Genomic DNA, 26,559 nt, shown 5'->3' on the forward strand with positions numbered 1-26,559 from the left:
TGAGTTATCGGCGGAGCTTCTCCGAAGACTGATGCTTGCTGCTTGCTGGCAGCTGGCAGCTGGCAGCTGGGTGAAGTGCCGGCCTACACCGCCTGAGCTCACCGTTCACTGCTCACCGCCCTGACCGGCCCGCCGTTGGGGCCTGAGGCAGACATAGTTGGCCGAAAACGACAAATACTACAGTCCAAACTACAGTCACAATACAAAAGGTGTAGTCAATCTGGTCGATGTAACCACCTATCGAGGGATATAGAACACCGTCATAGAAGCAAACAGGGGCTGAATTAACAGGGGCTGCGATTCCAACAGAAGCAAACGATGAGACAAGGAAATTTACAATTTGAGCGGCATTTCAAGCTCCCTCACGGCTTTTACGGTAGCTAGCCTGTGTCAAAATGCACGTTAGTCAAGCACCAAGAATATAACATCCGGAATTCGTGCACTCGCCTCTTGCTCAACCTGCAAGCCGTCCACGACAGGAGCCAACTCGCTGAGTATCTCATAGGCCCGCTTGTGGAACTCGAGCTGCGCTGCGATCAAATCGGCCAGGTTGCGGAGGGGCTCGGGGGTGTCGAGAACCTGGTACATAGTCAGCCATCATCCGCCAAGTCAAGTCACTACCATATGCACATACATTCTTCATCACGCTCACAGCTTCCTCGGTCTGTCCGACGAACTCGTCCTCCGCCTGCTCAATCTCGGCGCGAGCCTCCTCGCTCAGACTGTCCCAGTCTCCCTTGACCTGAGCCTTCTTGGCCGCCTTGACCGAGTCCAGCATGAGACGCGCGTTCTCGACGTTCTTGCGCGCCTTAGCCGCGAACATTAGGTTCGTGTTCAGCGTGGTGTTCCACCCAGCCAAGAATCGCGACTGGATCTGAGCATCCTGGGCCAGACGGGCCTCGCCCACCTTTTCCTCGGCGAGCGCGTACTTCTCCAGCGCAGTGGCCAGGGGGTCCTCGCCGTGAGAGGATTGCGCCAAGGTCTGGGATCCGGCCAGCGAGGCGCGAGCGATGGCGTGGTTGAAGGTCTTGGGCTGGGGCTTGGCCGAGGGAGGGGCGACCAGGGCTGCCTGGGCCTCGGCAGGCGACGAGGCTTGGGAAAGAAGTGAGACCTTCTCGTTGATGGTGCGACCGAGGTCGTTGAAGGATTCACGGATGTTGGGAGGGTAGTCGTAGGCTTCGTTGGAGTATTGAGAGCTGGATGGTCGGTACGTGAGCGCGTAAGATCTTAAGACCGAGGAATATATGGATGCCCTTACGTGACCTGGAGGAGCTTCTGGTGGACAATCTTCAGCGCATCCACGCGCTTCTCCAATTCGATGTACTCATCGGGAAGCTGAGTCCGGTCTTCTGCCTGGCCGAGTTGCTCGCGGATCATCTGCTGAGTGCGCTGGGCAAAGGGAGAGAAGCTCGCGCTGGATGTCCCATTGAAACGAAATGTTAGCGTAAATGTCCGATCGATAATGGCAGCTCAAGCTCGTGCTGCAGCCGCTGGGGAAGAGGCTGGATACGGAATCCACTACCATCTCCTGGCACAAGCCACACTCAGGAGAAGGACGATTATTTATCTCACCTGAGGTTTTTTCCGAACGCTGAGAACTTGTCCATGGTGAAAGTCGGCACAGTCCTGCTGGTAGATATTCAGTAGACGCGATGCAAAGATTTTTGTTAAAAGGTAAAATAGCCTATCTGTGGCTTGCAGAGGCAGAGTGTTTTGAGATAATCGCAAGCGTCGAGGCCACTTTCCGTCGGTCTGACACCGCCTGGCCCCGCCACGGTTTCGTGCCGGCAATTACGCTTCTGGAATAGTTCAAGTTCCCGCCTGGCAATCGCTTTGGTTGGAAGAACAATCAATCCAAGGGCGATGAGTTGGCAGCAGGCGGTGGGAGAAATTGCTTGCAGTAGTACACTTAAGTGGCTGGAGCAGATCATACAGAATCAAATCTCCGACTACTCAAATTCACTTATTGGATGTTCATGAGTCATGAGTCATAAGTATTTGTTTGTTTGGTTATAGTCATCGTTGCTAGCATAGTCATCAGTATCTTCGCCAAATGATCGTCAAACTGGGCTAATCAAATAGTACACAGAGAAACGCAGTCAAGCTGTTATAGTACATGATACGAAAGCAAAGAGAAGAACAAAATAGGAAAAGAAGATCACAGTTATGATAAGAAACACCGAAAGGGTAATCGATAAGTCGTGAGTCAGCGTCATAAAAGCAAGAATTGGTATATCACCACAACTCAACCAGACTACGTCAATGTCGCCATCATCGCACGCATCATGCGGGAACTTGGACCTAGAAAGGCATTAGCATCCAAATGGGTGATAGAACAACATATGTTTCGTACCTCTACGCTCTCTCTTCACTTCATGAATCTCCTCCGCAACCCCATCCCCAATGATCTCCGTGTCTCGGACATATTCTCCGCTGCCACGCCGCTCGAGCGCATATTCCCGCAGATCTTCGTCACTATCGCGGGGCCGCACCACAACTGCCAGGGACCCAGCGTGAGTCTTGCTAGGTTGCTCCTCGTAACGCTCATATCTGCGTACTGGTGACGATCGACGACGGGGTCGTCCATGCACCGAAATGTCTCGGGTGCGTGATACAGTCCTGGTCACTTTCTTTTCCAAAAGCTCACCATGGGGGGGGTGGTAGTGGTGGTGGCGCGAATGAGATCGATGCCGCGACGGAGACGCCTCGATGATAAGAGTGTCATGGCTGGTTCTAGGGGTATAGGCCTCCATCGGAATTCGCTCCACAGTTCTGTCTCGACGGCGGGCGCGAACTGGGGACGGCGAGCTGGTGTGGATAACGCGTGCTTTAAAATCATGCAGTTAGTGCCTGCTGCCTGCGGACTCGAGGCGAAAAGGGTGACTTACTCTCAGTCAGGCGCTTGATCTCGCGACTTCTCCCAATGACCTCATCGATTTGTTCTTTGGACAGAGCCAGCTGAATGACAACCATTTTGCCCTTGGACCAAAGATGTCAGCTTATCGATCGGTAAAATAGACTCTAGACCTTTTTATTGGTCCGAAGTGTGAAAGAACTGTATACACACCTCTTCCTCATACGGGTAGCCAAGCTCGCGGATTGCAGTGGTATGAACCATCTTGCGGGGCATGCGAGTCTTTCCTTTCCGAGGATACGGTTTTTCCACATCAATTCCCTCCACCAGTCGCTCACGAAAACGACTTGCTGAGCGACGGGGACGTCCTACACTCCGTTCGCGAAAGCCCCGGTACTCTTCCTCTCCATAGTCTCCTTCCGCAATGCTGATTTCCTCGTAGTAGTCTGGTTCGCGGGTTCGATGGTAAGATCCCCGTCGGGGTGGCGGGCTTGGAGATAATCTGGGAGGGCGGTCACTGTAATAGTATTCGTCTAACTTGCGCGCAGGGATCCGATCAAAGGTGTCTAGGGAGGATTGCCGCCGGAGAAGTCGAGGTCGAGGCAGAGGGCTCTCCGCACGACGGCGATCGTAAGCGACCAAAGGACCAGATGAATGGATCAGATGATCGTCCTGGTACACAATGTCGGGGCGACGTGCAGGGGGGCCGTAGCGGTCTTGTTCTTGTAGGCGGTATTCGAAACGTTCATTTTCGTCAAATCGACGGGGGCGATCAAGCACCGAGGGGGCGCGCGAACGGTGACGGTGGTGACGCTCCCGCCGCTCATGCGGGTAGCGGTCATCGTCAAGAGCCCCCGTGGAGCGACGGTAGTCGCCGTAGCGAGACATGTGTAATACGGCGGTGTGGTGATGATGAAGAAAATGACCTGAAGAGACCGAAGGCAGATAAGGGTGACTGACTGTTGTGACTCGGGATGAAGTACGAAGTATGGATGAATGAGATGGATGATTAGTTTCAACCGTGGGTGACGACAGCGGCTGACTTTTGGCGGGCCGCAGGTTAAATCAGATGGCGGGGCAGGGTTGATAATCGATCGAGTCGATAAGGCAGTTTTCGGAACTATGAGTATGGAACCTTGAAAGTGCTCTATCTAACAGACTGCAACAATGGAATAATTACCAGTAGTGGAGAGAATCGAAGGACTCTTATATATCCTCTGGCAAGTATCCGCTGTGAAGGAGAAAGGGGGAACCGAAAATAGACTGAACAATTTTCATGGGAAAGAAAAGACAAAATAATGAGAAAAGAAATTGAAATACTGTACTCGAGTACATACACAGTTAACTTACAAACTACTAGGTGAATGAGTGACGTTTGGTGGAGAAGATTACCCTTGCGTATTGGTATGGTAAACTCGAGTGATCCGCACCCCTCGCCCTGCGATTTTTCGGCAGGATCCACGTGTAATCGTCTCGTTAAGAGTCGTTACTGAGTGACGGTGGACGGATTGCGCAGCTCCTCCACGATTGCTCGCCTTCCCCGTGCGGTAACCGCATGTGCTTCTGATGACCACTCACTTCCTCAGTCACTCACTTCCTCAGCTGTATTGAAATTCCTCTGTCCTGTTCATTCCTTGTCTCTCACCCTGCAACTCATCCTCCACCCAGCCGCCTCGCCCTCGAGTCTGGTCCTCTCCATCTTCACGCAAATCGCATATCTCGAGGCGTAGGCAGTGCAGCGCATTGCTTCCGTCCAGCTGTCCGCCCATCAGTACATCATGCATCAAACCCTTTGTGGTTGGGTGTAAACCCACCCACTTCCGACCAGAGACGGCTAGTCAATGAGTCCAGTACAGTAGTCACTGCCGGTTACCTACTGGTCGACAGATCCCAGGTCCAGAGTTTCTCCTGTGGTCTACAGCGAACTAGGTCGATCCGAGACAGGGTCTCGACACTCCTGGTTTCAACCCAAGAGTTCCAGCCAGACGAGCATCACTCTGATACGGCAGTGCTTCCTCACAGGACGCGGTTACTGAAGCTCAGTGACCACCAACCACCAGTCTAGCCGTTACACAGTGGTAGCCTTGCAATGACCACGTGCCTACGACAGGGGCGGAAGAACTGTTGTATGTATGACATCCCAGATCGATTCAGCCGCCTCCCCAGAGACTGTTCTGTGCAATATTGCAGTCTGTTTTCCGATGCAACAGAAATGATTCACTTCAATCGGTCGGGCCTCAGGTTGTTTTCTTTGCAGCCGTGAGCGGGGAACCTCACCAATTGGCTGACTCGAATGGGTCCGTCTGCTTTCGATGTGCATGAGACTGGCCATGATCAACAATACCTTTGAACTATAATCATTGAGTACTCAAAACAGGTCGCAGAGTGGCCTGACCTTGGTAGTCAATCTGGACGCCTCTATTCTGTGTTTTCATCGCACACCGATATTGATGCTCTACCAATCAAACTTGCTGGGAACCTCCAGACTCAGATTGTTATCCACATAGACAAACCCAGTACGGCCGTGGTCTTGTTGGCGTTGTCATATTGTTTACTTTCGCCGATCCACAGCGGGTCAGAAACTGGTCGAGACCGAAGCGACTGGGCAACAGAAATAGATCACCCAGGCTTACGATGGTGCTTGGGTAGACATCACTGATAGTGGAGTGGGATAGAGGCATCCTCGAATTGTAGCCTTGGCCGGGCAACGGAGAAGTAAGAAAGGGCTACTGTCTGACTCAAAACAACGGTCTCGACACTGGACCTGGAAGATTAAGTTACAATAATGGACATGACATGAGATGAGCCCAATTTTACCGCTCAAAAAGAGTATAGAGGATGCAAGTATTGACGGAAATGGCATGCCGCTCTAAATTTGCCGTGTCGTCTTTGACCCCTCCGGGTGTCTGCAGACTCGACGTTAAACTACAATCTCTTTTAGGCGCATGAGCCATGAAGAAAAACAATGGACAGTCCAGTGGAGGCGCAAATCCACTCACCCCATCCCAGCCTGTGGCTTTTCTGCACTAATGCCGAGCCAACAAGAACGGAGCCGAAGCTAAGGTACTGCCAACTGTTGTTCTGCGCCAAGTCTCCGTATAGGCATCTCTGCACGATCCAGTCTCCGTCCCTGCGCACAACAGCTCGGTTTTATTGTCTCAGCCAGGTCTGGCCCTACTGCTTGGTAGATCCGATCAGGCAGGAGAGTACTCTGCGATCAGGGTTTGCTATGCCAACTTCCGCGACTCGGACAGAATTGATTGTTGTGATTGATTCACGGCGCAGATAACATAACTGAGCTTAAAGGTGCTTGGTAATCACGCACCTGGCATGAGCCCTCGATTTCTCTACCCCATGTCTGACTCCGATTCGATCCAAGTAGCAGTTGAAGACTTCCTCAAAAGTCGCTCATTGTGACCGAAGAACACCTAAGCGATGACCTTGCTATTGCTTGTCTACAGCTCACATCCTTCCTTGCAGACAAACGAAGAACATCCTTGTTCTGACCGTGCATGCGAGATCCCCAACAATGATATCTCCTGATCGCTGATCGGAGTCAGACAAAGGGTGTGGCCGTATCAATAGGTCAGTTCTTAACTCTCATCGTTGTCAAGTCATACTGATGATGACCCAAGCTCCAGGGATTAAATGCATGACACAGAACCTCGGGCCACAACAACAACATAAGCCACAACAATCCCACACCTGCAGCAATCTCTCCAGGTTCGGAATTGTACTTGTCCTCTTACATGACAACAGCGACAGCATCAATCAGCAGATATAAATATATCCGGAGCGCACCAGCCTCATAAGCTTAGAACAACAATTCGAAGACCTAGCCACCGAACCCAGACAGTCTAGATTCGAAAGAGGCCTCGCCCTGCCAGCCCAGTTCACGATCTAGCCCAGGTAATCGGTGGCGCAGAAACCACCGCGATCGTTTCTAGATCCCGGTTGCCAGCGATCAGCGGCAAATCAAGTTATATGTGCATGCATATATTTACATCGTATGCAAGCTGTGCGTCCGGCAATCCACCCGAGGAATCAGATCTTGCCAGCTGGTTCCGGTACCGATTGATTAGGTCCAGTCATAAAGAGGGGGCGAGAAAGGAAGGCAAGAGTGGCTGTGGAGTGAGTGTGAGAGCACGCTGTACAGTCTATTCAACCCTATAAGTGCGAGGGAACCCTTGCTGATGCTTGTGTGAGTGATGTAGTTGTATGGAATAGGAGAGCGTGGATGACACACGTAAAGCAGGAACGGAGAGCCCTACAAGTCCGCGAGCCATTTCTTGTAGACGCGATATCAGCTTCCACGTCGCTCTTTCGTAGCAGTGGTGATATCGTTGATATCCAATGCCACTGGGAGTGCCTGGATTGGCATTCTCCATACTAAGCTTTACCCCGACCTCCAGTGAGCTAGGTTCTACGAGTTCTTTTTGGTGCTAGTGCTTACGCGAGAATGGGGACTGTGTCAGCTTACACTGAACTCTTCAATCAGAGGAATTGAGACAAGCCTATCCCATTGGTGATTTGCTACTAGCTAGTCCAGTAATCAAGGAGTGCCTTGGAGAAAAGCCAGACCATCCCATTCCACTGGTCCACAGTTAGGACCGCACGTCTCCATCTTCAACGACCAAAGCGTATAGAATGATCCAACACAGAGCCTTAGCATAAGTATGAGCTCAAGCAATCGATCAATCAGCCAGCCTGCCACAAACAGCCTCCTCTCCATAGCTCACAGCCCATTTCTGTTGATGATAAAATCCAATCCCCCCTCTTTCTCCCCGTTCCATCACCAAAAATCGTAGCCTACCTACGTGGTGTGGGTGTCTACTGTCCACACATCCACCCACCACCGCAACAACCCCCCCCGAGTCAAAAATGCCTACCCCTACAATCCTCCTCATCCCCGGCTTCTGGGAAGGGCCGACCGTCTACACCCACCTCGCCACCCTCCTCACAACCGCCGGCTACCCCGTGGAGACGGCCACCCTCCCCAGCACCGGCACCGTTTCGCCCGGCAACCCGACCATGAAAGACGACATCGCCGCCCTCCGCGCCGCCATTTCCCGGGTGGTCTCCCGCGGCGACTCCGTGGTGCTCGTCCTGCACTCGGCCGGCGGGTTCCTGGGCTGCGAGGCCATGCAGGGCCTTGATGGCGGGGCCCGCGGCGGCGAGGGCGGCGTCGTCGGGATCGTGTTCCTGGCGGCTGCGGTGTTTCCTGTGGGGTTGGAGCATAAGCCGTTGCCGTTTGCTTGGGTGAAGGTTTGTCTCTCTTTTCCCTCCCTGTTCCTGGTGTCATCATTAAAGGGGAGGAGTGGGAAGCGGGATCTTGGGTTCAGGGATTGGGGTAGTTTGGTTTGGGGATACATGTGCTGATGTGTATGAGTGGTTAGGGCGGCGCATCGTACTGCGCGAATCCTCAGAAGCTGCTGTTCGGGGATCTGTCGGAGGAGGAGCAGAGGAGGTGGACGGGGGTGCTCAGGCCCCAGCCGGCGCAGGGCTGGGATGCCACGGTCGAGTATGCCGGGTGGCGGGATGTGCCCAGCGTGTATCTGGTGTGTGAGGCGGATCAGGCTTTGCCGGTGGGGTTGCAGGAGCAGTTGGCTGCTACGGCGGGCAGTCGGGTTGAGCGGTGCAGTGCGGGCCATGTGCCGCAGGTTGGCCAGCCGGAGAGGGTGGCTGAGGTGGTTTTGGGGGCGGTTGCCGAGTTTACGGAGTCGTGAGTTTGGGGAAGATGGTAGGGTGTAGTTGGAGTGCGGTGTATATAGCATATAGCATATAGCATACAGTATAGGCCTGGCGTCTGCGTATGATGGTGCCAGGTGACGATGTCGTGTAAATACCACATGGCTGTCTCGCCAGGATCCTATTCGTTATCAATCGGATCGATGCAACAAGGTGATATATAGATCATTAGACAAGTCATTGTTCTTTTCTATGGGGTTGGCCCAACAGAGATCCCTCCAAAGACTACTAGGTACCATTGCCGACATACACATTGGCTCATCGAGATTCCCAAGCATTATCATCTCCCTCATTGGTTCCCGCCGAGTTGCGCAACAGCCCGGCCCATCTCCTCGTCGTTGTAGATGCGGAATCCCTTCTCCTTGGTCACGCTGGCGAGCTGGACGTTCTTCGCGTCCAGCTTCTCCTCCATGACCTGCTTCAACGTCTTCAGAACCAGAGTCTCTGCCTCCGCCAACGTCAACGAGCGGTGGTATTCGTTCTGCAGCTCCGCCTGTGCACCCTCGCTGCCGGAGCCAATCGCCTTGGCATCGTATCTATAGAATGTACCCGACGGCTCGGCGTGGTATCTAATGAAGACAGAAAGATTAGTAAGCCAGACACACTCTGCAGCAGCCCGATGTTTCCAGCGCAAACGAGGGACGTACAGTTGAGGTCCATCCTCATCGATACCGGCGAGCAACAGAGCGACACCGAAGGGCCGGCTCATCACGCTCTCCTCGTCATCTCCCGTCTCTCCGAACCGCAGCGCCAGATCGCAGATCGCCTGGGTACAGCTCTCGACTCTGAGGGGTTCGGCGTAGTGGAAGGCGTGGTTCTGGCATTCGACGCGGGCGTGCTCGATCAGGGACCGGGCATCTGCCTGCAGACCGGACATGGCGCAGCCAATGTGCTGGTCGACTTCGACGATCTTCTCTACGGAGGAAGCCTCGAGGAGGCTGGAGGTCACGCGCTTCTCCACGCCCAGAATGACGCCTTCCGAGGTCGCTACCTGGTTCTGTTGTCAGACGGGTCCATTCCATCGCAATGACTAATACGGGGAATCGCATGAAGGGACACGCTCGTGCCGTTGGCAGGCGTTGGAAAGTCGGGTCTGTCGCAGAAGGGGATGGCTGAACGTACACCGATCGCAGTGGAGCCCAATTTGATAGCTTCAAGAGAGTATTCGACCTGGAAGAGACGCCCCTCCGGAGAGAAGGTGCTGCGAAAGTGACGAGGTTAGGAATTCGAGCTTGTAGATCCAGTAGACTCGACAGGGAGGTGGCAGAGCTCGTACTTGATTCCACGGTCTGCGATGAGAAGCTGTTAGATGACCGCATCAGAGAGGAAGGTCTGACGGAGCTTACCATATTCCGATCGGGCGATGAACATGTTGACTGTAGGGGAGATATGAAAGAGATATGCGGGGTTGAAAAAGAAGAGAGAGATATATTCTGGCGGGAATTAGAGATAAAATGGGAAAGCGTGATAAGTTGTAGGGTGCAGGGATGAGGGATGGGGGGGGGGAAGGAGAAGATGTTGGCCAGCTGCTCTTGGGAAGCTCGGGGCGAAGCTGTTGCGGGCTACGCAAGTCCGGCGAGTGCCTGGCGGAGAAGGCGGTGGTTGCTGCCCCAGGCCACAGCCAGGCATCTATCGATTGTTTGGAGCTTGTCGGATTGCGTACCAAACTTCCCCGACTCCCAACTTCCCCCTCGACGTGTAATTGTGACCGTGTGCAATTCAATTTGTTCTCGCCTTTCGTGTCTCTTAGCTTCGCCAAGAGGAGAAGATCTCTCACTCTATTTCAATTTCTCCGCGAAACCAAACCAGCTCCCTTATGCTGCATGGTCCTCCCGATTGTTCTCACCCTGCGGGAGCATGTCCGTCAGTGACCGTCGCGCCAACTACATGAGCGCACCACGACCCCGCGTTGCCTCGAATCGCGTCGGTGATTCAGAAAGAGCTCCCATACGCAGCGGCGCCTCTCCATTGCAGTCGGAACCCGTCAGTCATTTTGTTGGCTCATCCAGCCCCAAACCCAGGATCCCCCGCGAACAACAACAACAACAACAACAAATGGCGACCGACAGGCGGGCAGAGCGGATGCCGGGCATCGCGAAGGAAAAGTCTCACGGTCGAACAAGGCATGCAACGAGAGAATTGCCAGCTGGACATGGCAGAGGGCTTGAGCGCTCACGGTCGAAGCGAGTTAGCCATGTCGATGGTGGCAGTCCCAACGCTCGCAGGAGGGAGAAGCAGCCGACCGAGGGTCAGTCAATGTTCCCTCAACATGCTCGTTCGCAAGTCAAGATTTCTCTTCATACGCTAACTATGAACCACTTGCAGCTCGCTGGAACCCGCAAGCTTCTCTAGTGCCCCATTCCACCGCGCCGTTGGCCTCTCGTGTCTCGGTTCCCCCACTGGCATCCGCATTGCCTCCATCCCTACAGCCTTCGCCATTTCGCGAGCTATCTCCGGACGCGCAGGAGAAGGCAATCTTGGAAGATCTTCTTTTCACTTTCATGGGATTTGAGGGCCAGTACATCCATTACCACAGCTCGTACGACCCATCGGTGGAAAAGGACAGGTTGACAGGCCCCGTCTTTCAGCTACCGGCCGGTCTAGACCCGACCTTGAAGGATCTCACCCTTTCGACGCTAAAAATCGCGACACATTATAGCGCATTGGAGTCATTTGTTGAAGTACAAAGTCGGGCGGAATACGGCCAAGTGAGCCATGCTATGTGTGCTACGATCCGGAAATTGTTAAAGGAGTTTCTAGTGCTGGTCGCGCAGCTTGAAGGTGAACTGCTGAGAAATCCCAACTTCACGTTGCATGTTCTTCACTTGCAGACCATGCCGACTAGCCAATGCTTGGCTCAATTATATTCATTCGGTCAGGACCTACTTCGGCGAAACGGGCTCTTGGACCAAGACCTCGACGAGACCATCGACGACTTTGACGACGTCGATAACATTCTGGAACAGTTGAGGGAAGGCGGAGACCTCGTTCCAGGTGCTATGTCTAGCAAGAAGATATGCAAAGGCGGCAATGTCCTCCGTCTTCTGACTGAGCGACTTGCAACATTCTCAGGTGATCCAACCACGAAGGCTCTTTTGGAAAGGTTGCTGCGAGACGGCAGCCGGCCTTACATGGCTATGCTCAACGAATGGCTGCATCACGGAGGGATCAAAGACCCACATGGTGAATTTCTGGTAAAAGAGCAGAAATGGATCAAGCGCGAAAAGCTCGAAGAAGACTACACCGACGAGTATTGGGACAAACGTTATACGATCCGCGACAATGAGGTGCCGCCACAGTTGGAGACGGTCAAAGACAAAGTCCTATTGGCAGGCAAGTACCTTAATGTCGTACGAGAATGCGGTGGCGTTGATGTCAGTAAAGAGGTCAGGGATGTGCCCAAGACGCTAGATGATCCTCGCTTTTTGGAAAATGTCAATGCGGCTTACACATATGCGAATGCCTCGTTATTGAACCTTCTCTTGACCAAGAACTCGTTGACGACCCGCTTCCGTTCTCTCAAGCATTACTTCTTCCTGGATCGCTCCGACTTCTTCTCCTACTTCCTCGAGCTTAGCGATTCTGAGCTGCGCAGGCCCGCCAAGGATGTCAACGAGAGCAAGCTTCAGTCGCTTCTCGACTTAGTCCTACGTCAGCCCGGAAGTATAGCCGCTCAGGACCCTTTCAAAGAAGACGTTAAGGTCCGTATGAATAAGGTCGGGCTCACGAAATGGCTGATGCAGGTCGTGAGCGTCTCCGGCATGAACCAAGATGATCCGGAGGCGGCACTCGAAAAATTTCAAGCCCCTTCGACGCAAGCTGGAGAAAATGATACGAAAATCAATGGATTCGATGCGCTCGAGCTCGACTATCTGGTACCCTTCCCGTTGTCTCTCGTTATCAGTCGGAAGACAGTTTTACGGTATCAACTTGTCTTCCGGCACATCTTGTCATTGCGCCACGTTGAAACTATGCTCGGCGCATCTTGGCTTGAGCAAAGCAAGGCTGACGCCTGGCGACACAAGTCCTCTGACCGACGATTGGAGACGTGGAAACGACGCGCGTGGACCCTGCGCTCGAAGATGCTGTTATTCATCCAACAGCTGCTCTACTTCTGCACGGCGGAGGTCATCGAGCCCAATTGGCAGATTCTGATGAACCGGGTGAATGGAACCGACGCAGATGGTTCGGAAGTCACCGTCAACGGTACCAAGCAGGCCAACCGTACGGTGGATGAACTGATGCAGGACCATGTGGATTTCTTGGATACTTGTCTCAAAGAGTGCATGCTGACCCAGGCCAAACTACTGAAGGTCAGTCGAGCTTACCCAGGCTGCCCCTCTCGCTTGCTCACAGACTACCCAGGTCCATCATCGACTGATGATAGGCTGCAATACGTTCGCTAGCTGGGCCGACGGCAATCTCAATCGCAACCTTGCCTTGGCCGACCCCGACTTGTCTAGGACAATGGGTCGTGAATACGATCCCACGCGAGTTGACAAGATTGACGAGTCGCTCAAACGAGTCGAGGACCATTTCAGCCGACATTTGCGGATCTTGATGGACAGGTGAGTATCTAAGTAAAAGAGATGTGGCGATTACTGACATCTGCTTGCAGCTTGAACTATTATGCCGCTACGGAGAGCGTTGTTCTTCTGAAGCTAGCACATTCTCTGAGTGCGATCAGCAAAGAATACTGAGCATCTTACGGGAAACACCCCTACCCCTCTCCTCGCCTTATGCTGTCTGCACTCGAGGCCAGCACTTGCGGACGGAGAGTCCAACTCCCACACAGGCTTGTCCTCCAACCTCGCATGCAGTCTCGTGATCGAACACGCCAGTCAAAGTGCCTCGCCAGCGCACCCGCAATTTGACGGGCAAAACCAATCCACCTCCTACAGCGTCGCTACCACTCCCAACTCTACTACGCTGATGAGTGAAGATGTGCCAAAAACCGCGGATCTCGGTTCGACAACCCCTTCGAGTCCCTGCGTATCAAATCCGCACATCATCGATCCGGCCACGCTAGACTGGACCTCATCTATCTGACCCCACCACTTCTCCTCCACCCCGACCTTATCCTAAATCATCGATAAACCTTCGCGGCTCTTCTTACAAGCCCTCCCGAATCCCGGAAGGTGTATATAGACCAACCAATCAGACGACCCCAACGACCATGCAATGATGCTAATTCCCCACGAGCTTCAGAGAAAAAAAATACCCAACCCCCATTTTTTTTTAGTTTAGCCTAGTTGGCAATGCAACGAATTGAATCCAGCTCAGGAGATGATGAATTAATATTATCGTGATCTTTCTACCCAGAAGTGTAACTGATCATAGTGAGACGATGGTACTTGTACACGTGTATCCTTCTACAACTCCCGATGCGCGTGCCTTCTCCATAGTCCAGTCCCGGTATCATAGACAGAACGTTAGCTGTCGGATCGGCGAAATCAGAGAAAAAGTAGGTCAAGGATACGTTTTCTCACGGCTCATGCAACAACATAAAATACCCCAGATACAGGATAGGACCCAAGACCCATGGATCGTCGGTTCTATCTGGTGCTCTGAGAGTAGAGCTTGGGAGGTATCATCGGGTGGAAAACACGGCTCGGCCGGCTCAGCTCTCGGGTGGAGATGCCGGATTAGTTAGTGGTAGAGTTGGAACCGATACAATACATTTGGGAGGGTCGGGTCACGGATGATTGTTGATTTTCTTGGGAGTGGGATTTTGGGTCTAGGGGGATGGATCACTGAACAAATGCTGGGAAAGAAATGATTTTTTTCTTTCTTCACTGGCCAGCAGCCAGCATAATCCTCATCCGACCGCGACGCACAGGCGTATACTGTGGTAATGTTAGTTGTCATTAGTTGCAGTAAATGGTATTTCCATTCTGGCCACTCGTGAGTTCTTTACGATAAGTCAGTTGGGCTTTGGCAGACTGAGACCGATACGAGACGACATGAATGGGGTGCCAAGCCGAGAACACAACACGAATCATCATCCAAGACTCTCACAGAACCACAAAGATGGAGGAGAAAGTCGGAGGAAGAAAGACAGAAATCGAGAGGGAGGGAGGGTTCATTGCATCTTCCCAGTCCCAGTCCCCGTTGACTTAGCGGGTCCAGCTCCCCCTAAACTAAACTACCGAAGGGCGCGACGGGAAGGCCTCCAGCTTCCCGCGACTGAACCATGGTTCTGGGATCGCTCCCAGACCTGTAGCATCTGCACTATCCTGTAGGTTATCTTGTCCCTTCGTCTCTACTTAGTTAGTCCGTACTACTTACCTACTTACCTACTACGTAGTCGTACCGACAACTTGGATGGCTCTAATTCCAACGCCGTCTGACAGTCCCTCTTGACGTGCATGAACTCCCTTCCCTGTCCGTGTGCAGGGGACGAATAACTTAGAGGACAGAACATTAAGTTAACCCTCCTCTGTGTCTAGCGTAACCCTAATGAGCTATTTGGCACGGTCCATTTTCTACACCCTTTCCCACAGCAACTGAGTCAAAGCCAAAGGCGAGGCCACCGCCAAAGTCGCTGCGCAGAGTCCTGTCTCAGGTGACCAGCTGTAGCGGAGTCAATGCTTCGTCATCGCTTTGTCCGCGGCCCATTCTTGAGTAGGACATCCCATTTTGGTCAATCGGGCCGTCGACCCTGAAGAGGCTGCGCCGATGTGGCCAGTCGCTGTTATTTGCAGCCGGCTCTATGCCGTTCATGGTAAGTTTGAAGAGTGCACGTTCATTGGAGGCCCCAGTCGAGTGTCTCTCATTGTGGATGTGTTGGAATTAAGCCACCCGCGTAGATGACGCTATTGGTCTATTCTTCATGGGTAGTCGCATGCCTGGAACTTTACAAAATCTTGACGTCGACCCGGCCACCTTAGGGGGCTTTCAATCTCGTTTGTCGAGGGTTTCCAACACTGAGTGCTAATTTTCCATTGATTGATTGAGCAATCCAGGAAAGGAGCGGTGTAGATGTGAAAGCGGTGGATTGAAATCAAACAGAAGAACTCTGATCGAGAGAAAAAAAAATGTCCTCACGTCCAACTTGCGTTAATAATAAAGACACTACGAATACCCATATTTTAGTGGCCCCCGTAAAAGGAAAAAAGTGATTGACCCGGTGATCACTTACCGTGCCTGTGCTTCAGATCGAAATCCTCAGTCCCTCCTCCCAATCACCTTGGATGTAAGAACCTTCATGATTTCATGACCATCTGATCCCTGCTGTTATTCAAACGCGGAGCAAAGCCACCATCATGCTGGATATAGTGGCTGACCAAAAGTCCGCGCTACTGCGCCGAACCCCTCCTTGGCTGTGTGCATGTTATGCACCCAAACAACCCTGCGGTACCTCGTGCATGACACCAAGGCCGTTGATCCGGACTGCCTCCTTGGCTTCGAAGTTTTTCTGATCATCACTTTCCTCCGGTTTCCGATTCTTTCTACTTTAGCCTTGGGTTTTCAATGACCCTGGAAAGCAAGACATGCAGCCACAAATACTGAAGGTGTCTCTTGTTGAAAGTCTCCGCAGAGATCGATCGCCTCAGTAGCTCGCTTGCATCGGATTTTAACGGAATAATTCTTCTGTGTAGCCCTCACGCAGGCTGGTAAAATAGCTCACCACGCCAACGCTCTGATTGTTCAGCTGGCACCTTGCTTCTCCTGGACCGATATGATGAATCGGTTTTGGAGGGGGCTGTTTGGCAAAGGGCAGAAAGGTATTAACGCAGGAAACGGAGGATGATTCAGGAACCCGAGTAAACTGATCAGGCTCGGTAGTATTGGTGGTATTCTCAATCCGTGATTTGACAGGGTCATGACGGCCTGGATCCTTCGCTTGAACTTTGTACTAGAATACAAGCGAGCCACTGTGTGACCGTGCCGGTTGGCTTCCGGGCACTGAGCGATGGACAGGCCCCGAGAAATGGGCACGAGGAACGTTGCCAGACTGGCCGTCTGCTTCCAAGGGTGGTATCGGAAGTACTGGTGACCCCTCCAAGAAGGCTTTTCCCGGCCCCTCCCTTCCCCTTTCCATTTTACATAGTCGTGTAATCGTTTCAGCTCAGACTGTCAATTCTGCTATGCCATTGAGGCAAAGCGCCGAGGTCTCAGCCATCATTGAGCATTGACAATGTGTATTGCAGAAACGAACGGACGATCTTCGTTCAGCATCCGACAGGCTGGATGGCGTTTTTCAGGCTTTCTCTGCCAATGATTTTGGTTCTGGTCCTCATCAGCACCAAGCCTGACGCTGGGTATCGGGCTGAACGGGCTTTCTCACCATCCGTACATTAGTACGGGCAATGGAGTCCCGCATCCCAATACTTCGCTCAGCTCACACATAAGAGGTAGGATACGCACTTTTCCGGCGGGTTCAAGGAGATTTCCAACGCGTTATTTTCGGCTGCCACATCGATCACTTTCATCAAATTCGAAACGCACTATATATGTCTCTTCTTTCTTGGGTCCCAGTGTACAAAGCCGTACTGGTTGACCGGGCCCACCCGTTGTCATCCCTTGTTGACTTGGACCACTTCGGAGAATAAGACCTGCTCAAATCTGCCACAGGCTTGGAAATATCAAAATGACGCACGTAACCTGGTACCACATTCGTGAGTGATGCATCAGGAGCTAATCCTTATTTGTCTTCAAGGAGTCCCGACTCGCAGACAGAGGACCTGGATGCCAAGTTTCTTCAGCTCATCACAGTCCATGATCGCGATTTCCAGAGATATTCCATCGAACACAAAATCTATTTTCAGCCGGTGGACGATGTATAATCAGGGACCTCCGCCGCAAATCCGTGCGTCACTGACCTCGAAAATCCTAGGATGAAGTGGAACGTCTCGATCTTCAACACTTAGTCTTCAATAAGGCATTTGACGACCGGCTCATCTTCCCACCCCTGCCGAGCGACAACCCCGAGAGGATTCTCGATTGCGGCCACGGTACAGGAGCTTGGGCGGTCGAAGTAGCGGAGCAATATCCACAATGCGAGGTCGGGCCACATACATCACCTTCGACACTCAGTTTCGCTAACCACTGTGTGAAGGTCATTGGGGTCGACATATCGCCCCAGATGAGCCCTGATTATGCTCCGGACAATCTATGGTTTCAGGTACGACTCCTAACCCTGGGTCTGGAGAAAAGTCATTCGGCATACCAGTCGATGAGAACCTTCTTCCGTCTAATGAGGTTTTTTTTTGGCTTGCTTACCAGATACCCTTCCCATGGCGTTTGCGTCAGAAAATGCTGATGGAAGGCGTTGTAGGTCGACGATCTGAATCGCCCCTTTACCTTTCCGTCGAATCATTTCGATCTCGTTCATTCGAGGATGCAAGCGACAGGCATTGACCGAGCCAGATGGCTGTCTTATATTTGGGATATCAAGAGGTCTGGCATGTGGCGAAAGGGTCATGGAATCGTTGATTTCTTTTTTGACGACATAAGCTGACTTTTATGTGAGAAAACTAGAGTTCTGAAGCCGGGTGGCTGGGTCCAGATGGTGGAGATGTACTTCAATGTGCAATCAGACAATGGGTCCCTCACCGAGGATCATGCGTTGAGACAATGGAGCACCAAGTTCATGCAGTCGTTGAATGATACAAAGGACCTTCGTGTAGGAACGCACTTGAGAGACCTTATGGTGGCAGCAGGAATGGACCAGGTGGATGCAAAAATGATCCCTCTTCCTCTCTCTGGGTGGTCCAGTGGTAAATCTTCCAATGCATGAGAATCGTATATCATGGAACTGATACCAGACTAGATCCAAGAGCACGGGACATAGGTGCAGCCAACCTCGAATGTACCAAACAGCTGCTATCAGCATTGGCGTTGTATCCGATGACTCAACGTCTGAGAATGCCTTATGAAGAGTTTCAGCGAATGATTTCCAGAGCACAGGAAGAAGCAGGAAGACCGGGCCTGAAAGCCTACTTTCCACTGTAAGTAGATCGTTTCCACTGCACTGTCAATTGGGCGCTGACGACTTAGGTATGTTTGTATTGGGAGGAAGCCTCGGTAGACATTCGGGGCTTCAGCCGTGACGTTTGTCAATGATTCTGCTCTGGTCCGGAGCTGGTCTCAAGCCGCTTGTTGTACTCGAGTTTCCATGGACGGACTGGTCATGAGGGGCGAGCCTTCGCTGTTCGCTCAGACAAATTGATACTTGTTCTAGATAAGCAGTTGAATTGAAGACTCGAGATTGAATCCGCCCGTGCTTTTATCTCCTAATTTGAGTTGGGGGCTGGTCGTGGGGTCTTGAGATAATCGCGAGCGAGCACCACGTCGATCTCTTTTGGCGCAGGTAAAGAGCCAACTATCTATCATAGGTATTGGCTTATGACAGGGGACAGCTCTTACAAGGCCTTTGTGAGTCTGTGGTGTAGCGTGCTGATCAAATACAGTTACACGCTCATACGACGGGCTTCGTTGGTGAATACACAGTCGAATGGCCTTTCTTGTTCAACTCGACTCGAAGAAAACGAAAGCAGTGTGCACAAAGTCTGCTACTGCGAGATGATCTCGGTTTTCTGCGACCATGCTGGCCATAATTGAGCGAAGGGTCTGTGACAAGTATGTGCTGGCAAAACCACCAGCTTGCAAGATTGCACGAAGTCCCCGAAGATAGAAGGACATCGATGACGCACTATCTTGAAGTGCGCCATGGAAGTCCGCAGAAACGGCGCACCTGATTTGAATCATATTGATTCTTAATACGAAAGAATGACAATGGGATTACAACCGAGATAAGGGAGAAGTTCAGGCAAGGGAGGAAGCAAAGTCAGCGAGGGAAAAGGGAAGGTTCGAGGACTGTCCACGATTTGGCGCTTCGGGTCCGGAACTTGGAACCAGACACACGGGATCGCCTCGCTGGTTTGAGGAGTCTAAATATGCACTTAACCAAACACCTCCCACGACGTTGACAGGTCTATTTTCTCGTCCGCATACCCCGCGACCCACATTGTCATTGATGCGATTAGTGGCTCAACTGCCCTTGGGAACTTGGATCAAGATGCTGACTGAGTGTTCAAGCTCGTTCTCAGGCAAGTTACGAATGGCTGATCAGGGCTCGCTCCCTCCCTTAGCCATAGCCTAGCAACAATAGTTTCCACGAAGAACAGGAAGGCTAGGTGAACTCTCCAGCCTGCTGATTCACTCCTGATAATACTCGTGCATCCAGAGCTCAGATCCAAGCAAGACCTTACACCAATCGATCGAACTGTGTCAACTATTCTTGTGACTCAATCTCCAAGTTTTCTATGTGCCTACGTACACTATATACCGTGCTCGGCCAAAGCTGCGAAGCTGCCTGAGCATTATTGGGCGGCTCAATGCACTTTAAATCGCGGCCAAGGAACCAATTATTCGCGCGAGTCATTGCGTCGGGTCTATGAGACCGTTATCGGTTTCTTTTGTTCCAATAACTTTCGCTCGGCTCCGGTACTCCTGAACTGCAACGTCAAAACACACGATTGATAGAATGGATGCAGTAGAAGCCTTGCATACTGAGCAGTGCAGCTCCAATAGATGTCATGAATTAGCTTCGACGGGAATATGATACATCAGGGGTGGAGATGCGCTCACTGTGCAAAAGGGGAAGTTCTTGTCTGCGCACAGAGTCAAAATTGATACAATTTCTGCACCCTATACCGTACATACGTAGTGTGGCAACGTAACGAAATCGAATATGGTAGACGAGCTGATTGATGTTCACAAATAATGAGCCTCGATCGATCGCTCCAGGCTCCGGAGCCACTCTCTTAATGCCTTGTGTTGGCCTGGGGTTCCTGGCCACCAGCACTACCTAAACCGGTAAGTGCCCGCGGGGCGGAAGCGCCTCAGAAAAAGTTGGCCGCCAATTCGATCATCAATCATTCTTCGCATCGAATTGCAGATCCATCCAGAGTCTTCCTCCCTGTTTGTCGCAAATAGGACTCAACATGCCCTCCACATACAAGAGAGATAAGCCGTGGGATACGGATGATATCGACAAATGGAAGGTTGGTGCAATGATCCCATACCAAAAAAAAAAAGAAAAGAAAAGAAAAGAAAAAGATTTTTCGAGATGTACTGGCGACAAAAACGCATGCTAACCTCGCAACTCTGCGACCAGGTCGAACCTTTCAACGCCGAAGACAATGTCGCCGGTAGTTTCGCCGAGGAATCCTCGTTTGCGACTCTGTTCCCCAAGTACCGCGAACAGTATCTCAAGGAGGCCTGGCCCCTCGTGACGAGATCCCTGGAGAAATATGGCATTGCTTGTACCCTCGATTTGGTCGAGGGTAGCATGACGGTCAAGACGACGCGGAAGACCTTTGATCCTGCTGCCATTCTCAAGGCGCGCGATTTGATCAAGCTTCTGTCGAGAAGTGTCCCGGTGCAACAGGTAGGAAATATTCCTGTCCCCGACGCTACATCCAAAAATAAGAAACTTCTCGCTGATTGACAGTATCCTCCAGGCCCTGAAGATTCTCGACGACGAAGTCGCATGCGACGTTATCAAGATCCGCAACCAAGTCCGTAACAAGGAGCGCTTCGTCAAGCGCCGCCAACGTATCCTCGGACCCGGCGGCTCCACCCTCAAGGCGCTCGAGCTCCTCACCGGCACCTACATCCTGGTGCAGGGTAACACGGTCGCCGCGATGGGACCCTACAAGGGACTGAAGGAAGTGCGCAAGGTCATCAACGACTGCATGGCCAACATCCACCCGATCTACCACATCAAGGAGCTCATGATCAAGCGCGAGCTGGCCAAGGATCCCTCGTTGGCGGAAGAGTCGTGGGACCGGTTCCTGCCCAACTTCAAGAAGCGCACCCTGTCGAAGCGTCGCATGCCGTTCAAGGTCACGGACAAGACGAAGAAGGTGTACACGCCTTTCCCCCCGGCCCCGGAGAAGAGCAAGGTGGATCTGCAGATCGAGTCCGGCGAGTACTTCCTCTCCAAGGAGGCCAAGGACCGGGCGCAGAAGGAGGAGATCATGGAAAGACAGCGGGTGAAGCGGGAGGAGAAGATGAAGGAGCGCGAGAAGGCGTTCGTGGCGCCCGAGGAGCTCGAGGCGGCCGAGAAGGCCAAGAAGGAAAAGAAGGAGAAGAAGGAGAAGAAGAAGCGGAAGCGCGAGTCGGAGGCTGCGGAGTTGGAGGCGGATGCCGACGCCTCGGACCGGAAGGAAAAGAAAAAGAAGAAGAAGAGCAAGTCGAAGGAGGAGACGTCGGATGGAGAGGCTTAATCTGGCTTCGCCGTCTCCTGGGGGTTTTTTTGCTCGGTGGTTCTTTTCTTCTTGTCAGGGGATTCCCCCTTCGTGTGTGTGGACTTTCGTAATATGGCGCTTAGGCATAGCATGGGCTGGAGTTAATTATATGTTTCTTGACTCCCTTCTATCTTTTGTGAGCCAGGAGGGAAGGGGTATCAAAAGCTTGAATTGAATAGATTGGTTACAGTGGACTGTATTCGTATCAAAGGTTAGGTCTGTCACTTTCGGAGGTAGCGTCACAGACCCCGAATTCCCATTTGAGTGAGCTTGTCCAGAGAGTTCAGAAGTCCCTCCGTCCAGACGCTACTGCTATACTCGACATTGTTCTCCAACCTGACATATAGTTATCATACTATCCCGTTAACTCCTTGCCCAAAAACGATCCCCACTCCCAAATCCCTCGCCCCCCTCCTCCTTCCCAGCAGAAAACAATCACCCATCCAAATCCCGTACATAACTCACCCCCGTGGCCGGATCCTCGTACTCGCGATGCACGCGCCTCGACCCATCCGCCCGCTCCTCCACCTCCCGCAACTGATACCCGCCCCCGGCCGTCGACATCTCCTGCCGCCGGCGACGCGGAACCATTGGATCCTCCCTCGGCGCGGAGACCTGGACGGAGACATGGTCCGCGAGGCGGTTTTCGCCGGCCTCGTTTGCTGGGATGGCGGCGCTGCGGACGGCGCGGGCGCCGTAGTCGGTTGTGGCGTCGTCGTCATCCAAGGCGGCGGTGGCGTCGTCTTCGGCGTCCATGGCGGCTATGAGGTTGTAGATGGGGCTTGTTTCGGTCATTTCGTAGTGTTTTCTCTTATTCTTGTGGGGGTTGGTTTGTTTTGGGGTTGGGGGTGTTGTTGGTGTAGGGTGGTGACGTTTCGGGTCGGGAGTGATATATAGTAGCTGGTGCGGGATTACAAAGGGAATTAGGCGTGAGGTTGCAATTTATTGCTGTATAAGTCACTGAATCTTCAGTAGGGGAGATTGTTGAGTTCACGCTTGCTAAGTTCAGTATACTTTTTGCGAGGAGCTGTACCTGGGTCTGTCGAGCAAGCAGCTTCACGTCATGTTGCCACCCACCATCGGTTCATCTTGATGTAATCGTTCTCGGAACTTATTGGTTGGCTATTGCTCCATGAAATACTCAAGTATTTGCTACCACTAAATAACTCGAGATAAGGAGTTTGATTTGCTCGATGTCAGAGACCAAGGGCTTGAATGCTTATATGTCACGTAGTTGAAAAGCATTGAGCTTGTCAGTTCGCGGCGGAGCCAGTCTGAACAAGGCTTGTTGTACCACTATGGATGGATCTATATACTACGAGTAACGGCACGACCACCATCTGCTAAGGACGATTTAGAGTGACTGTTTTACAGCACGTATAAGCAATAACAGCTATTATCGTCTACTGACTCATCAATATATCCACGGCAAGCGCGGACCCTCTGCGAGGGCAACAGTAGCACAACCCGACAGCTAGTATAGGAGAGGCACTTCCTCACCTAGTTCGTCCAGCAAGTAGTGGATAATTGAAGCGAGACAGTAGGTCGGTTCTTTCATCCGGAGAATGCGGGGTCTATTGACTTGAACACCATGCTTTGGATCAGCGAGGAATGTCCGCAACTCATTTGACAAGTTTCCGGTCCAATGTGTGGCAGACTTCTGTCAACCGAACCATTAGCTATTGTATCCATTCGTGGATATTGAAAACAAACAATCACGTTACTCATCGCTAGACCTGAATCTCATCTTCCTCCAGCATAATAGCCCGATCCACGACCAGAGACCGACACAAAACCGACTTGCATTCTTTACATTCCTCCCGAAATGCAATTTTATGCCACAACAACATCCAAAGAATGGTCCAGACACACCCCCAAGCAAGTATTTAGCAAGGAGGCCCTTTCGACACAGCCCGACACACCCTCCCTCTCTTCCTCTCTGCCCGTTGTATCTGAATTCTGTCATCAAGGTCTTATGCAATAGCACCACCATGTGCCCCCACCGACTCCCACACATTCCAAGACATCTCACCACCCACCACCACAGACAACCAGACCAGAAATCACCGGCCGCCTGACAGCCATGAGGGTCAGCTCGCCCTTCAAATCCTCGCCCAGCAAGGCGAAACAGTCCCGCTTCAAGGATGAGGACGGCTGCTTTACGCATCGTCTCCCGCAGACACCACCAAACCCGGTACGGAACTACTATATACAGGTTGCAGCTCACTGCGCAACTTCGTTATTTAACAAACATCTACCCTTCTTAGACTAGACATCTCAGCGTTTCCTGACAAGAAGACACTAACCCGTAAGGTAACTCAGCCCCCTGGTCGCAAACGATTCAGCCCTATCAAGACCAAAACGTCCAAGAAACAGCTCGCCCAGCAACAACACCCCCTGTGTCCCACCCCAGCGGCAGCAGCAATCACACAACCCCGATCCCAAAAGAGCAGCAGCTCGTACAGAAGACCCCTCCTAAGTCACCAACAGTCGCGGACGGCGTCCAGTTCCACGACCCACCACCATAGGATCTACCTACCGGAGAGCATTTCATTCACTCACCAGCGACGAAACACGCTGTGCGCTGAGGACGAGGACGAGGACGAGGACGATAATGATGAAGAACAAACAGAAGAGGAGCCGTCGCCGTGCGTGGAGATCGTCTCCCGGAAGGCCACGACCAAAAAGCTCGGGCTGGCGTCGCGGGTGAGGCGGCGGCTGCAGTTTGCGACGGCGGCGTCGGCGATGGGTAGTCCAAAGGGGTGGATGGCGCCAAACAAGAGGAAGGAGAAAGATGGGAAAGAGTCGATGCGTAAAGGGTTTCAGAGGTTGGGCACGGCGGAGGGGTCGCCGGAGGATGTGTTTCGAGATTATCAAAGGGAAGGGTTGGTTTGTGGGTCGTGAGGTTGGTGCGTTTGTAGTTTAAGGTTGTGGGTTGATGATGTGTATACTATGGTAGGAAGTGTATTGATAAATATTGAAAGATGTATGAGTATGATTTCCAGTATTTTAGTCGGAGCACGAATACTTTCTAGAGCAGCGAAGCAGAGCCCCAGCAACGCTTGACCGTACTGTCTGCTCGACTCCAGCTCTCGTTGATCGGTAGATTCACATCCGCCGTGCCAAGGAATTCATGGTGGAGCCCGTTGCAAGTAATGTGCTTCATTTTTCCACCGTCCATGTCGTACAGTGCCCACACGGTGACCTTGATCACATCTCCGGCTTGTGCGTTGTACCCGTGGACAGCGCGGTCTGTGGCCTGGCAGTAGCGAAAATATGTCTCCATCACGAAGAAAATGCGCCCTTGGTCAACCATGACCAGTATAGGGACGACGGTCTCCTCCGCGGTGGCATGAAGTACAGCATAGTGATTCATGATGCCTTCGGACCCTACGAGGGTTCCCACCTCCGGGTCGGGAAGGACAAGACGGACATCTGGGTGGTAGAAGGAGTGTTGTTTCTGGTAGTCTTTGGCATTGAAGGCTCGAATGTACTCGAGAAACTGCCTGAGCGATAGAGATGCCATGATTCAGTCTGAAGGTGCGATTCGGGAGAGTATAAATGGCAAAGAAAATCTATTAAGAGTTATGCTACCCCTAAGTTGCTGGTGAGACTTGGTCTTGGATCATCTTTATACTCAGCTGCCAAGTTGATGCCTGTTCTTTCGTACGTATATTGATTGCGTGGACGACGCGGGGTTCGCCTCGGTTTGTGGTGTTGCATTGTACGTCGGCTCCATGATGTCCCCTCCACCTGCCGGAACCAACAAGTGAGGGCAGAAGATGATCATCCCGACCAACGAACATGAAAACCCCCACAGATGCCGAGTTCAGTCCATTCGGATAAGGTGTTTCTTTTAAGCTGCGAGCATCGGAAGAAGTGCCCTCGCGCGGGAGTGGCAGTCTGAGAGAGTTAGAGATACATCATGGCCTTGTGTGTTCATGCTTGGAGTAGGGAAGAGATGACAGCACCCACTGCTCCTCCATGAAGCCCATCCCACTGGTCAGTTCGTGAGGAAGTTTCAAGCTTGGCGTTGTTGCTGACATCGGGCAATCAATGTCAGGTCCTTAGGATAATTAGTAACTTCTCATGTAGTTACTCTAGGTTAGGCGAGGGCTCTAGGCTTTATTGGAATCTAGGCTTGGAATCTCGGATCCTTGTGCCGTGTCTGCGCCAGTGTGGCCAGTGTAGTCAGTGTAGTCAGTGTAGTCAGTGTAGTCAGTGTAGTCAGTGTAGTCAGTGTAGTTGGGAAGAAAAAGACAGCGGCACGGAAAGGAGCCGAGTGAGAAGCTGAGGCAGCCGTGGGCGTATTCGAGTACGGTGATCGACCACATCGCACGTTCCCTTCATCCTCCAGGCTGGATCCATCCATGGACGGATCCACACTGAACCACCTCTGCACACGAGCGGACAAATAGCATGGGACCAATTCAATGTAACTAAAGACGGCCAGACCCGCTTTTCTCCTACTCTTATTAGTACTTATCCTAACGATCAGGTACCTACCTCCCTACCTACAGTGACTTGCCAACTGTTGAAACCTCGTCTAATAGACCTCACACTCTAGGACCTTCTTTGTTGTGTCCAATTATCGAGCCTCGATTCATGATATTCCAGTCCACATCGTCCACATCCAAAAGTCAGATTCCTACTCTGACACCAAAATAAGTAATGTCGGGGTCGAGGATCTCCAACCGC

At 52.1% G+C, this 26,559-nt stretch overlaps 10 protein-coding genes across 10 annotated transcripts; 5 read left to right on the plus strand and 5 right to left on the minus strand.

Annotated features, from left to right (window-relative positions):
- Positions 1-211: 211 nt before the first annotated feature.
- Positions 212-1,905, minus strand: BO95DRAFT_441824 (BAR domain-containing protein). Its single transcript, XM_025586275.1, has 5 exons — positions 1,573-1,905; positions 1,259-1,414; positions 635-1,196; positions 448-579; positions 212-385 (listed from the first exon to the last, which is right to left on the minus strand). The coding sequence occupies exons 1-5, from the start codon at positions 1,605-1,607 to the stop codon at positions 353-355; spliced, it is 918 nt and encodes a 305-aa protein (XP_025443408.1). The 5' UTR covers positions 1,608-1,905; the 3' UTR covers positions 212-352.
- Positions 1,906-1,983: 78 nt separating this feature from the next.
- On the minus strand, positions 1,984-4,131 carry BO95DRAFT_387027 (uncharacterized protein). Its single transcript, XM_025583508.1, has 4 exons — positions 3,068-4,131; positions 2,889-2,979; positions 2,354-2,827; positions 1,984-2,301 (listed from the first exon to the last, which is right to left on the minus strand). Exons 1-4 carry the CDS (start codon positions 3,740-3,742, stop codon positions 2,255-2,257), a joined length of 1,287 nt encoding a protein of 428 aa, XP_025443409.1. The 5' UTR covers positions 3,743-4,131; the 3' UTR covers positions 1,984-2,254.
- A 3,310-nt stretch (positions 4,132-7,441) lies between these two features.
- BO95DRAFT_472790 (alpha/beta hydrolase) lies at positions 7,442-8,797 on the plus strand. The gene is made up of 2 exons (XM_025589678.1): positions 7,442-8,119; positions 8,251-8,797. Exons 1-2 carry the CDS (start codon positions 7,736-7,738, stop codon positions 8,578-8,580), a joined length of 714 nt encoding a protein of 237 aa, XP_025443410.1. The 5' UTR covers positions 7,442-7,735; the 3' UTR covers positions 8,581-8,797.
- On the minus strand, positions 8,768-10,106 carry pup2 (proteasome core particle subunit alpha 5). The gene is made up of 5 exons (XM_025586276.1): positions 9,949-10,106; positions 9,879-9,891; positions 9,725-9,803; positions 9,250-9,593; positions 8,768-9,171 (listed from the first exon to the last, which is right to left on the minus strand). Exons 1-5 carry the CDS (start codon positions 9,971-9,973, stop codon positions 8,892-8,894), a joined length of 741 nt encoding a protein of 246 aa, XP_025443411.1. The 5' UTR covers positions 9,974-10,106; the 3' UTR covers positions 8,768-8,891.
- A 353-nt stretch (positions 10,107-10,459) lies between these two features.
- BO95DRAFT_360523 (gamma-tubulin-complex subunit SPC97) lies at positions 10,460-13,302 on the plus strand (the record flags this gene model as incomplete). Its single annotated transcript, XM_025582486.1, has 4 exons — positions 10,460-10,850; positions 10,928-12,915; positions 12,968-13,170; positions 13,221-13,302. 4 exons carry the CDS (start codon positions 10,460-10,462, stop codon positions 13,300-13,302), a joined length of 2,664 nt encoding a protein of 887 aa, XP_025443412.1.
- A 3,893-nt stretch (positions 13,303-17,195) lies between these two features.
- Positions 17,196-18,635, plus strand: BO95DRAFT_452343 (S-adenosyl-L-methionine-dependent methyltransferase; the record flags this gene model as incomplete). Its single annotated transcript, XM_025588141.1, has 8 exons — positions 17,196-17,212; positions 17,265-17,385; positions 17,442-17,609; positions 17,664-17,729; positions 17,883-18,004; positions 18,086-18,324; positions 18,378-18,555; positions 18,605-18,635. The coding sequence occupies 8 exons, from the start codon at positions 17,196-17,198 to the stop codon at positions 18,633-18,635; spliced, it is 942 nt and encodes a 313-aa protein (XP_025443413.1).
- A 1,860-nt stretch (positions 18,636-20,495) lies between these two features.
- BO95DRAFT_472795 (KRR1 small subunit processome component) lies at positions 20,496-22,034 on the plus strand. Its single transcript, XM_025589679.1, has 3 exons — positions 20,496-20,613; positions 20,727-20,999; positions 21,073-22,034. The coding sequence occupies exons 1-3, from the start codon at positions 20,554-20,556 to the stop codon at positions 21,838-21,840; spliced, it is 1,101 nt and encodes a 366-aa protein (XP_025443414.1). The 5' UTR covers positions 20,496-20,553; the 3' UTR covers positions 21,841-22,034.
- Positions 22,035-22,081: 47 nt separating this feature from the next.
- On the minus strand, positions 22,082-22,890 carry BO95DRAFT_441832 (uncharacterized protein). Its single transcript, XM_025586277.1, has one exon. It carries the CDS (start codon positions 22,654-22,656, stop codon positions 22,297-22,299), a length of 360 nt encoding a protein of 119 aa, XP_025443415.1. The 5' UTR covers positions 22,657-22,890; the 3' UTR covers positions 22,082-22,296.
- A 796-nt stretch (positions 22,891-23,686) lies between these two features.
- On the plus strand, positions 23,687-24,765 carry BO95DRAFT_430929 (uncharacterized protein; the record flags this gene model as incomplete). Its single annotated transcript, XM_025584984.1, has 4 exons — positions 23,687-23,809; positions 23,846-24,055; positions 24,077-24,099; positions 24,129-24,765. 4 exons carry the CDS (start codon positions 23,687-23,689, stop codon positions 24,763-24,765), a joined length of 993 nt encoding a protein of 330 aa, XP_025443416.1.
- A 127-nt stretch (positions 24,766-24,892) lies between these two features.
- BO95DRAFT_430930 (nuclear transport factor 2 family protein) lies at positions 24,893-25,387 on the minus strand (the record flags this gene model as incomplete). The annotated part of the gene is made up of 1 exon (XM_025584985.1): positions 24,893-25,387. One exon carries the CDS (start codon positions 25,385-25,387, stop codon positions 24,893-24,895), a length of 495 nt encoding a protein of 164 aa, XP_025443417.1.
- Positions 25,388-26,559: the final 1,172 nt, after the last annotated feature.

Source organism: Aspergillus brunneoviolaceus (assembly GCF_003184695.1).
Source record: "Aspergillus brunneoviolaceus CBS 621.78 unplaced genomic scaffold BO95scaffold_25, whole genome shotgun sequence".
NCBI classification, from domain to species: Eukaryota; Fungi; Ascomycota; class Eurotiomycetes; order Eurotiales; family Aspergillaceae; genus Aspergillus; species Aspergillus brunneoviolaceus.